Here is an 11339-nt window from a genome sequence, read left to right on the forward strand (position 1 = left end):
CTTGAATCACCCTTTATGTGAAGAAATTCCTCCTGATGTGCCACCAGAATCTCCCCTGCTGCAGCTTGAGGCCTTGCCCTCTCGTTGTCTCCCTGGCTGTCCAGCAGAAAAGGCTGATCCCCACCTGGCTACACCCCCTTTTTCAGGGAGACGGAGAGAGAAATGATCTCTCAGAGCCCCCATGTCTGGGCTAAAGAAGCCCAGCTGCCTCAGCTGCTCCTCACAGGCCTTTCCCTGCAGGGCCTTCAGCAGCTCCATGGCCTTGCTCTGCACTGCCTGCAGAGGTGGCCTCGGCCCGTGGATCCAGCCTGTCCAGATCCCTCTGCAGAGCCTTCCTGCCCTCCAGCAACTGAGTCTCCCACCAAACTTGGCATCATGCGTGATCTTGCTGAGAGTTCACTGCATCCCCTCATCCAGATCGTCAGGAAAGATCTTCAACGGGACCGGGCCCCACACGGGTCCCTGGGGACAGCGCTTGTGGCCGGACGCCAGCTGGATGTGGCACTGTTCACCAAGGCTCTCTGGGCCTGGACATGCAGACAGCTCCTGAGGCAGCCAGGAGAGCACCTCTGCAAGGCCTGGGCTGGCAGCTTTTCCAGGACAATGCTGTGGGAGACTGTGCCAGAGGCTTTGGTGAAGTCCAGGCAGACACTTCCACAGCCTCCCCTCTCATCCACTGGGCCGGTCATCTGGTCAGCAAAGGAGATCAGGTTTGCTATTGTGTTCTTACTTTCTTTTCTTTATTGTTAGGATCAGGGTGAAAGGAGCAGGAGAGAGTGTTTCTCAAGTTTGCTGTTCAGTGTTCATTAATTCTTATCTGTGTTACAATCTTACAAATTGTGAGTCCTGTGGCATTGAAATTACAAGATCCAAAGTGACTCCCTATATTTCTCCACCAAGGCTTCTAAGGCTAAACTATCCAAATGAGAAATGATACCCAAATTATTTTTGCTTTTAACTGAAAAGCTAATGACTGAAATTCCACAATGCAGTCTTTTCTAACAAATTACATAAAACTACCCAAAGCCATGTGAAGAAGATAGTGAAGAATAACTAGCCAGCACCCTAAGATCTTCCCCTTGCTTTATATATATTGCTGTATTCAAAAATGTTAAATCCTAAGTTTTTCAACCTTTTATATTACATACTTCAAATTACACACCTGCAATTTCAGGGCTATCAGTCACTTCTGGAAGCCTTTTCCAAGGCATCAGGTCAAATGCAGCATTCACTGGAGGGTCTGTGCCTTTCAACACAGAAAGTTTAAAATTCTCAGCATCCAGGCTTCCAACAGTTCACTAGGCAGGACCTGCCTTTCCTAAAGCCCTGCTGGCTGGCTGGGACTGATGCCTTGGTTCTCCTGGATGTGCCCTGTGATCCCACTCAGGACAATCTCCTCCAAAACCCTTCTGGGAAGCCAGGTCAGGAGGACACACCTGTAATTCCCCAGATTCTCCTTCCCGCCCTTCTTGTGCATGGGTGTCACAATGGCCAAACTCCAGGCAGCTGGCACCTCCCCCGTGGCCACCACTGATAGACCTGATGGAAAGCAACAGTCCTCATGAATGAAAGAAGGCAGAGTCCAAGCTGATCCTTTTCTCTCTTGGGCTTCCCATGTATTTCACAAGCTTGCTGGGGATGGCAGGGCATTTCTGCTTACTGCCAGGGGTGAAGGTCCTGGGAAGGGCCTGGGAAGTTGACAGAGGTGGCACTGATGGGCTTGGTGTGTTGCTTTTGCACAGCTGGGTTTTTGCAAATGGGGGGACCACATAGGTGGCTTCTGTGAGAAGCTGCTTCCACCATTGTCCAGCAGGCCCAATCTGTGGTGGCTCTGTAGATGGACATGCTGCTGGCCCCAGCTGGGCCATTTAGGGATGTTGGTGACACCTGTGCAATAACATATTTAAGAAGAAAATGAAAACACAGTGGAGCGTGCAGTTGGAATTTCAGCCAGAGATTAGGAGGAGGTGAGAACATGTGAGGGAAACAACATGGAGACACCAAGGTCAGTGGAGAAGGAGGGGGAGGAGGTGCTCCAGGTGCTGGAGCCAAGGTTCCTCTGTAGGCCATGCTGAAGCAGCTGTGCCCCTGCAGCCCATGGGAATCCACGAGGGATTCAGAGATCCACCCACAGCCCATGGGGGATGTGCCCAGTCTGAGGCAGGTGGATGCCTGGAGGAGGCTGTGATCCACTGGGAGACCTGGTGAAGAGAGGGCTCCCCTGCTCCCCCACTGAAGCAGCCTGTCCTTAGAGAAAAGCACCCTATGGGAGGATGACCCAGGCCAGGGCAGTTTTGGGAGGATGTGTTCCTGTGGGAGGGACTCCTGTTGCAGCAGTTTTGCTTGGAGTGCTGCCAGTGAGAGTGGAGCCACTCTGGAGAAGTTCAAGGAGAACTGTCTCCTGTGGGAGGGACCCCACGGTGCAGAAGGGCAGGGACTCCTCTCCCTGAGCATAGGAAGAGAACCTTGGGTGATGAACTGACCAGGCCCCCCTCACTCTGTCTCCCTGTGCTGTTGGTGGGGAGGAGGGAAAGACTGGGGGAAGAAAAGGTGTTTTTAAAAGGGCTATTTTACTTTTCATTGTCCTCTGATTTCATTAGTAACAAACATCAAGTTCTCTCTCTAAATTGAACAAGTTTGCCCTTGGCAGTGTGTACTCCCAGTCCTTACCTCAACTCATAAATACTTTATTAATTTTTTCTCTCTCCTCTTTCCAGTTGTGACAGGGGAGGCTGAGTGAGCAGCTTATGTGGATGCCTGGTGTTTGACCAGTGTCAAACCAAAACAGTTGGTCAAGCAGCCACTGGTTCCAGAGCCTGGAAAGTGTGGGCAGTGAGGCATGGCACGAGTAATGGTGAGGATGAGTGTGGTCCCAAGCCCCAGCCAGTGTGCAGAGGTGGGTGAGCAAGTCAGAGGGAGCCATAGCCTGAGGTACAGCAGAGGTGTCTGCTCAGGGGCCTCAGCCTGAAATCACTCTGATGCTTTCATCCCAGCAGGGGCTGTGGCAGCATTTGATCCCAGCAGAAAAAATCCATCCAGGCAGAGGAGCTGGCACGGCAGGAGCTGTCCAGCAAAGGCAGTGAGAGTGATGTGCTCACTTTGCTCTCCTGAAAGCAAGATCTTCTCCTAGGGGTGTGTGCAGCCCTGCTGGCACAAGGCAGGGCTCTTGCTGCTGTGCCCATGGCACTGGAGGCAAGAGGAGCAGAACTCCATGGTGCTCCCAGGCCGTGCCCCGTGTCTGCCCTGGCATCTGGTGCCTGTGCTCAGCTGTGCAGAGCCCCCAGAGCTGCCCCTGGCGAATGGGCCTGGCCTCTGGCTGCTGGCCCAGCTGGGGGTGCCTGTTGCCCAGGATCCTGCAGCACATCAGCCAGCCCCAGTGGGGCTCTCCAAAGCTCAGGGCAGCTGCAGGGGCCCAGGCTGCAGCTCTTGATGCAGCTGAGGCAGGCCTGGAGCTCTGCTGGCTGCCGTCACAGCTGGGACACCAGCACACCTGGAGACACCTGCATGGGGCTGCCTCACTCTGCACACCCACCAGAACCTGTGTCTGACTGCAGCCCCCAAACAGGTTGGTCCTGGCTGAGCAGTGAGACCCAGCAGGACAATGAACAACAGCTCCTGAGCTGAGATGTCCAGCCCCAAGCTGGCACCTCTGAAAGTGGCACAGCTTGCACGAGCTGTTGGCAGCCTGGCCCACTTTGTTCATGCCATTCACAGGAGAATAACTGGTGTCTGATGCTGACACTTGGCTGGGTCTTCCGGCATCCTCTGATTGCATTGGCACACCCAATGTCCTGCAAGGATGCTCTGGGAACCCTGACTTTACTGCTGGATGTAGAAATTTCAGTGGGAAGCAACCTGTGGTTTATAGAAGATGTGACTCTGCAATCCAGCACTGCTGCAAATCACTTTTATTGCAAGCTCTTGCAAATTCCATGATGGGGCACACATTGATCTTTGACAACCATTGAATACATTTCCCCAAATCAGTTTCCCATCAAGCTGCAGAAAAGCTTCAGAGGCAGAGCAGAGCATGAAGGTGTCCAAGGAGAGCAGCACAGGAATTCAGCTTTGGCTGCTCCAAGCTCTCTATGGATCTGATGCGAAAGCCTGCCTGTCTGATACAACAGCTGCTGCTCTCAAGGTGCAGTTTCAAAAGCCACCAAACAAAAGCATGTGCCAGGATCACAGAATCACTGAATTGTTGTGTTCTGGAGGGACTTCTCGGGACCTTCTAGTCCAGACTCCGGGCTGCAGCAGGATCAGCTAGAGCAGGTTGTCCAGAATCATGTATTGTTGGGCTTTGGGTATCTCCAGACATGGAGATCTCCAGGCAGGAACTCTGGGCACCCTGAGGCGCCCTGGTGCCACAGCTTTGCTAAGGAGGTGAGGGACAAGTCAGCTGCACACTCTTGGGGCCAGCTGAGGAGGAGAGGACTCGTTCCTCAGAGCTCTCTCCTGACATGGGCAGCAAAGCAAAGCAGCTGCAGGCTCTGCCCACATCTTGTGCCTTTGAGCAGAGCAGGAGGTGCCCTGAGGGACACAGCTGGAAACACAGCAGAGAAGGAAGCAGCACAGCCTCTGCCCAGGACATTTGTCCCCCTCTCCTCTGCTCTGCTCAGACCCCACCTGCACTGCTGCCTCCAGCTCTGGGCCCACAGCACAAGAAGGATACAAAGCTGGTGGAGTGGTGTCCAGTGGAGGCCATGAAGGTGCTCCAAGGGCTGGAGCAGGTCTGCTCTGGAGAGAGGCTGAGAGAGCTGGGCATGTTCAGCCTGGACAAGACTGCTGAGGGTCCAGTACCTCAAGGATCTCCAAGAGGGCTGGAGAGGGTCTTTGGACAAGGGTATGGAGGGACAGGACAAGAGGGAATGGTTTCACACTGATGGAGGGCAGGGTTAGATGGGATATTATAAAGAAGTGAATCACCCTGAGCAGGCTGTGCTATGAGTAAAAGTTACCCAGAGCTGTTTTGACTGCCCCATCCCTGGAGGGCTTCAAGGCCACGCTGGGGAGGGCTTGGAACAAGCCGGTGTAGTGGAAGGTGTCCCTGCCCATGGCAAGGAGGTGAGAATGAGATGATCTTTAAGGCTTTAAGGTCCCATCAAAACCAACCCACTCTGTGATTCTGTGATTCTGTGATTCTGTGACTTGTGGGAAAAGCCACCGAGCCTATTCTAATGACGATGTGAGGCTTATTGCCGGGGACAGGCGTTGTTGAACAAGATAACCGTTTTACCATAGAGCTCAGTCAACTTCTCCTCCAGCTTCCCCAGGCTCAGCTCCTCCACCTGGTTCTTGTCGTTCTCAGCAATGGCCCCCCAAGCCTTTGCGGGCTCTTCATCCTCCAGGCAGCAGGCAGCTGACCAGATGTGGCTGGGTCTGTTCACCCTCCCGTTGGACACGGAAGTCTTCCCAGGCACAGCACCCGTGATCACGTAGGTGCTTGTACAGCCCATGGTCTTTCCAATCATTTTTATATCCTCGTAGACCCTCCACTGGCTATCGTTGAGATCGCTGTCCTGGGGCACTACGTTGGTCAGGGTGAAGGTGGCCATTTTACTCTCATCTTTATCCATATGGCCACTGGGATTCAAATGGCCACGGTCCAAACCCTTCAGTCCTCTGTAGTCATCGTATACAGCCTGGCTCTTTTTGATATCTTCTGCAGAGATTTTGTATTGTTCTATGAGGCGTTTCTCTGATTCCATCTCTTTGAGATTACTTTTACCTGTGAGCTGGACAGGGAAAAAGAAAAAGGTGTTAGAATGGGGAATGGGAGTAATGGCGAAAGTTCCCCTGGAGGAGAAGTCTCTGAGAGTCAAGATCCCATTTTTTCTCAACTGAGTGTATGAAAATATATGAATCTGAGAGAAATCATACACATGATCAACCCACATGAACACAAAAGCTTTAAAGAGGAAGTAGGTCAGATTCGGACTGCTCTCAGTTTGACTTGTGACCTTTGTGATCCAGCCTGCAGCCCGTGCTGGGAGCATGGTTGGATGCACGAGACAAGGAGCATTTCCCACTCCTAGGATTGAAAGGTGACTTTGGTGATTCAAATCTACTTCCCTTTCCTCCTGCCTCCACAGCCCAAATCTGCCCTGGCCTCTCCCTGGATCCCCTCACACCACACTGTGATTCTGTGATTTTATGTGTGGTTGCTACAGGTGTACCCCAGTCCTGGAACACCAGAGCTTGCCTCCTGTAACCCCATACCCAGGGAGAAGTGTCAGGAAATCAGTCCTGGAGCTGAGGTTTCCCTGGGAGGGCTACAGTTCATTCAAGGAGGAACAGTTTTGCTCAGGAAGCAAAAAGATCTCACTGTGAATGGAATCTGTTCCAGCAGTGCTGGGAATGTGTCTCAGAGCTGATCTGGGCCAGGGAGAGTTTTCAACATCATTGCAAAGAAGTTACAAATGATCAGCCTCTGAGAGGAGCCTGTAATCCCAAAAGAGTCCTGGGGGAAGTAAATTCTCCAAAAAGGGCTCAGGAGAAAATCAACAAAATCCAAGATTTTTTGGAAGGCCAGGGTCCAAGGTCCAGGAGGAAAATGGCAGGTTGGATAGGCCTTGGAGCATGCTGGTCTAATGGCAAGTGGCCTGGCCCATGCAGGGGAGCTGGACTGAGATGGTCTTTAAGGTTCCGTCCAACACAAACCATTCTATGATTCTCCAAAAAGAGAGAATGTGGAGGATGCAGTGGTGTAACACCAGATTAGCTGGTGAGTTCCTATGCATAAGATGAAAAGATGATTCTTTTCATAACTTTAACAACATTTGGTTCATCTTTAGAGAAACATATTTAGCCTTCCTTTGGAGTAGGGCATGTGGCTTCCTTCTCTGGCTCACCTTCCCCCAATGCTGTCCTGCTACTCTGTCCTTACCAATGACAGGAATTGCTTCTTTTTCTCTTCTGCAATTGGCCTGTTCTGCTCAAGTTTTTCTGAAGGACATTTGTGAGGGCTCTAGAGCTTGTGCAGTTCTGTCTGTCTGCTGGATCCTTCTGGAGCAAGCCTGAGCCAAAGGTGCTCGGGGTCACTGCCCATGCATGGAGATCACACCCTTGTGACTGGACCAACACTGATGCTCCTCACTTTGCAGTGCCAGAAATGTCACTCCAGAAATCCCTGCACAGTTAACCTGGCCCTCTCATCTCCAGTGCCTTTTCCCTCCAGGCTTTGTCCCTGGGCCAACTCACTCCCTTCTGAGCTTCTCATATTTCTTCTCAAATACCAATCACAAAGCCTTTTTAACTCTTCACTGGGAGCAGATAGGGTTAGGGTTCTGCCAGGGATGCAGAACAGCTCAGGGCAAAGTGGGGATCAGATCCCAGCAGGACTGTTGGTCCCTCAAGTTTAGCCTCTCCTGGAAGCCTTTTCCCCATCACTTGGGCACCCAGCACAGCAGGGCACAGGCAGGGGAAGCATTTGACTTTGTCATGTCATGCCAAGTAATGGGATTTGCTGTTCCTGTCAGGTGAAGGCAGAGAGCTGGGCACCTTGGGGATGTGATTCATCTCATGCTCCTGCTGATGTCTCAGGGGCATCAGAGGAACCATGTGGTGCAGGTGTTTGAAGTAAAATGAGGACATTCCCATCTGTGTGTCCATTCGCGTGTGTTTAGAGGGGTAGTAGGAAATAGGAGTGGTTATTTAAATGCTACAGCTCATCCCTGAGTGGTTGGAGGGTGATGTGATGTGGTGTAAGAGAGACACCCACCTGAGGCTCAACAAACCACGATTTAGGTCTTTTGCCTTGAGCAGGGTGGTAGATGTAAGCAGAGTAGACAGGGATTCTCCTGTCTTTGTCGTACAGGGTGGCATAGTGATACACGTTCCTGAAGCGCTGACAGATCCAGGCTGGGTTCTTTGGGTTCAGGGCATCATTTGGAATGGTCCCCGCATAGAAGAACTGAGGACAACTATCAAAGGAGTTCAGCACCTCGCTGTGTCCCAGCCACAGGCAGCTGGCCAACACCTGCAGCAGCAGCAGCAGCCCCAGCATGGTGGCAGGATTTCAGTGAAGGGCTCTTGCTCCCCTGGAAAGCAAATGCAGAGGGACACTCAGCTGGGAGAGAGCAGATCATGGCCTGCAGCCTTTGGTGCAGATGGATAGAGCTGGCAGAAGAGGGGATTATGAGAGACCACGAAAGGAGTAATTTCTGTCCTCCTCCATATGGAAAAATCACAAGGGCAATAAGGGTGAAACATAAAACAGGGTTTAGGTGCCCAGAGGAGGCAGCAGTGGGAGCACTCAGCCTGTAGGAGGAAGGAGCCAAAGCCAGCAGGACTGCAATCAGCTCTCACAGCCAAGTGATCTTGTAACTGAGGCACAGCCCTGGGACAAGGTCACCTTTGCCCACCTCCCTCCTGCTCTGAGCTCCTTCCCACAGCAGACACCTGCACCTGGGCACAGACTCTGCTCAGCCCCTGCCATGCTGAGCTGGGCTTTAATCTCATGGGGCATTGGGCAGGCAAAGAACAGCAGTGCTGCACTTCCTGCAGCTCTCTGGGCCCATCCAGGTTCCCACAGACACTCAGCTCTTCCACTCAGACCCAATACTGAACCCCAAATCATCCACCTGGGCTCCTGCCTCTCAGCTGACATTGGGCCACGGCTGTCCTGCTGCTCACCTTGCATTTCCACCTTATCCAAGCCCAGACTCTGAACTTGCAGACACATGCAGAGAGCAAAGGAAGGGGCCAAGCAGATGGCAGCAGCAAGCATGAGGGATAACACCTCTATCTTAACAGCACAATGGCTGCTGCAGTGCAAGCCCTGAGGGGCAGCTCTTGCCCTGCTTGCTTGGGATTCCTGCTGGTGCCCAACTTCAGCTTGGCTGATTGATTTCCCTGTACAGGCAAAGGCAGCATGGCAGGATTTCTTGGACAGCAACCTGTCCTGTTTTGTCTTTCTCAGTGCTGATGTGATTTTCAGCAGTCAGTAAGGTCATTCCTTTATTAGAAAACTGCTGACAAGCTCCCTGGGATGATGGAAAGCAAGCAAGGGGCGCCTTTGTCTCCATCCAGAGGCAGCTCAGGTTTGGGAGAGCAGGGATGCTTCCCCTTGCATTGCCAGACACTCCTTGGGGAGATTTAATATCATCAGCATTTGCAATAAGGCAGCTGGGACAGGCAGTTCAAAGGGTTCCTGGCAGACAAAGCTGCCACAGCCTCTAAAGCACAAAGCCCACCTTGGGCTGGCAAGGGGCTGGGCTCAGGACAGATGAAGGCTTCACAAGTCACCTTGCACATTTGCCCTTGTCTTGGTCTTCTCCCTGCCCCTCATTTCTCCATTTCCACTGCATTCAGGATGCTGAGCTGCACACAGCCCTGCTCTGACCCAAGATATCTGGTCCTTTTTCTCTTTTCCAGCCCTGGATCAGGAATGTGGTGACCAATGAGCTGGAAACTGAGAACTGCAACTACAAGTCGGGACTTTATACAGTGCTCTGCTGAGCATTCCCAAAGCTGCTCCAAATCAAGCAGAGAAGGGTCTGAAAAGTCTTTCTGCATGACCCACTCCATGAGATTGAAATAAATCTAACTAAGGTAATAGCTAATATAACAGATTCATAGAAAACAGCCTACCTTGAGAAGGAGTGTCTGCTCGCAGCCCCAAAGTGGCAGAGGAGTCTCAAATGCCTCTGCTGCAGTCTCAAGACTGTCTAGGTTTATATACTCTCTAGGAAGAGGCAGTTGCTGGATTTCCCAAGCAGGGTTCAGAGTAAATTTTCCCAGGTGTTCAGACCACAGCTGTGTTTGTCCAGAGGCTTTTTGCAAGGTCATGGCTGGAGTTTTAGTACTCAATAAGTTCCTCCTTCCTTCCTTCCTATTCAACAGTTTGATGTTAATTTTCAGGTAAGTTGGCTTGAGTTTCTTTCCCAAATCTTTCCTTCTGTCCTTGCCCTCCTGACTGACAGAAAATACTAAATGGCTGCAAAATTAAAGTGCATATATGAGCTCTGATTGCTCCTTGGAGCTCAGCAACTCCAGCCTAGCCTTTGTCCATATATGTATATTTATTCCAGAAAAATCAGGAAAGATTTTTAATATTGGAATCAATGGTGAGGAAGGAGAAGGAGCTTACCTTCAAGCAGAGTCTCAGAACAGGCAGCTGAACTGTCCCTTCTGTCTTCTCCCAGGAGAAAGAGGTGTTTGAATCCTCAGGAGTGCACCTGCAATATATACCCTTTCAAAAATTTGCCCCTTGTTATAAACAAGGAATTCTAGAGAATAGAGAAGTTTTCCATTTTTATTCAGGGGGTATGTGCACACCCACCCTGAAATGTGCTGACTGTTGTTTGTCATAGTTTCCCCAGAATTTCTCCCAACTTTGCTGACTTGCAGCATGGCATGTCAGGATCAGTTAACTATCCACCCAGTCATGAAGTTGCCCTTTCTTGTAAACAGTGAATTCCAGAGAAAAGAGAACTTTTCTATTTTTATTTAGGGATTTGTTCACACCCACTCTGAAAGATGTTGACATTGTTTTAGTTTCCTCAGAATTTCTCCCAAATTTGCTGCCTTGCAGCATGGCATGTCAGGGTCAGCTAACAGGGTCTGGTGGCTTCCTTGATCATTTCCTCAATGCCACCAGCTGCAGCTGCTGCTGCTGCAGCACCTACACGTGTTTCTGCTCCCCACAGAACAGCTCTGGGGACATTGGATGGACTGGCCTGACTCTGATACACTCAGATATTCACACTCTGTCCTTCTGCAGCCTCCCAGAACATCATGCCCATGGCCAGGCTACACCTACTCTCTTGCCTGGTTGCCATGGCTGTGTGACAGCTCCATCCCAGCAGCCTGGGAAGGAGAAGGCTCTGGGGATACCTCAGAGCACCTGCCAGTACTTTAGGAGTCTACAGGAGAGCTGCAGACAGACTTTGCACAAGGGCTTGGAGCTGATAGGTGGGCTGGGTTCAGGGTTAATGTTTTTGTCAGTGGCAAGAGTGGGGCTGTGTTTTGGAGTTGTGCTGAACACAGAGTTGATAACACAGAGATGTTTCTGGTATTGCTGGGCAGAGCTTTCACAGGCCAAGGCCTTTTGTGCTTTTTGTACTGCCAGGCTGGCAAGGAGGCTGGGGGTACTTGGGAAGTTGGGAGGAGACACAGCCAGGACAGGTGAGCCCAACTGACCAGAGCATATTCCAGAGCATGGGACATCATGCTGAGGATATAAAGTGAGGGGAAGGAGGAGGAAGGAGGGGGCATTTGGAGCGGTGGGTTTTGTAGCTGGGTTTTGTCTTCCCAGGTAAGTGTGTGGGGCCCTGCTCTCCTGGAGGTGGCTGAAGACCTTTCTATCCATGGGAAATGGTGAAGGAATTCCTTGATGT

At 51.4% G+C, this 11339-nt stretch overlaps 1 protein-coding gene across 1 annotated transcript; it reads right to left on the reverse strand.

The window, feature by feature from the left end:
- Positions 1 to 5128: 5128 nt before the first annotated feature.
- Positions 5129 to 10152, reverse strand: LOC139587614 (endonuclease domain-containing 1 protein-like). The gene is made up of 3 exons (XM_071422012.1): positions 10091 to 10152; positions 7721 to 8039; positions 5129 to 5735 (listed from the first exon to the last, which is right to left on the reverse strand). Exons 2-3 carry the CDS (start codon positions 8003 to 8005, stop codon positions 5193 to 5195), a joined length of 828 nt encoding a protein of 275 aa, XP_071278113.1. The 5' UTR covers positions 8006 to 8039; positions 10091 to 10152; the 3' UTR covers positions 5129 to 5192.
- Positions 10153 to 11339: the final 1187 nt, after the last annotated feature.

This window comes from Agelaius tricolor, unplaced genomic scaffold (genome assembly GCF_023055355.1).
Source record: "Agelaius tricolor isolate 1412-34295 unplaced genomic scaffold, bAgeTri1.0.p SCAF_3, whole genome shotgun sequence".
Taxonomy (NCBI): domain Eukaryota; kingdom Metazoa; phylum Chordata; class Aves; order Passeriformes; family Icteridae; genus Agelaius; species Agelaius tricolor.

Bases quoted from the DNA above. Each gene is read 5' to 3' on its own strand.
- LOC139587614 (XM_071422012.1), bottom strand. From the start codon at position 8,005: ATGCTGGGGCTGCTGCTGCTGCTGCAGGTGTTGGCCAGCTGCCTGTGG. The intron at 5,736-7,720 runs GTGGGTGTCTCT...TTCCCTGTCCAG, and splicing joins CGTGGTTTGTTGAGCCTCAG to CTCACAGGTAAAAGTAATCT.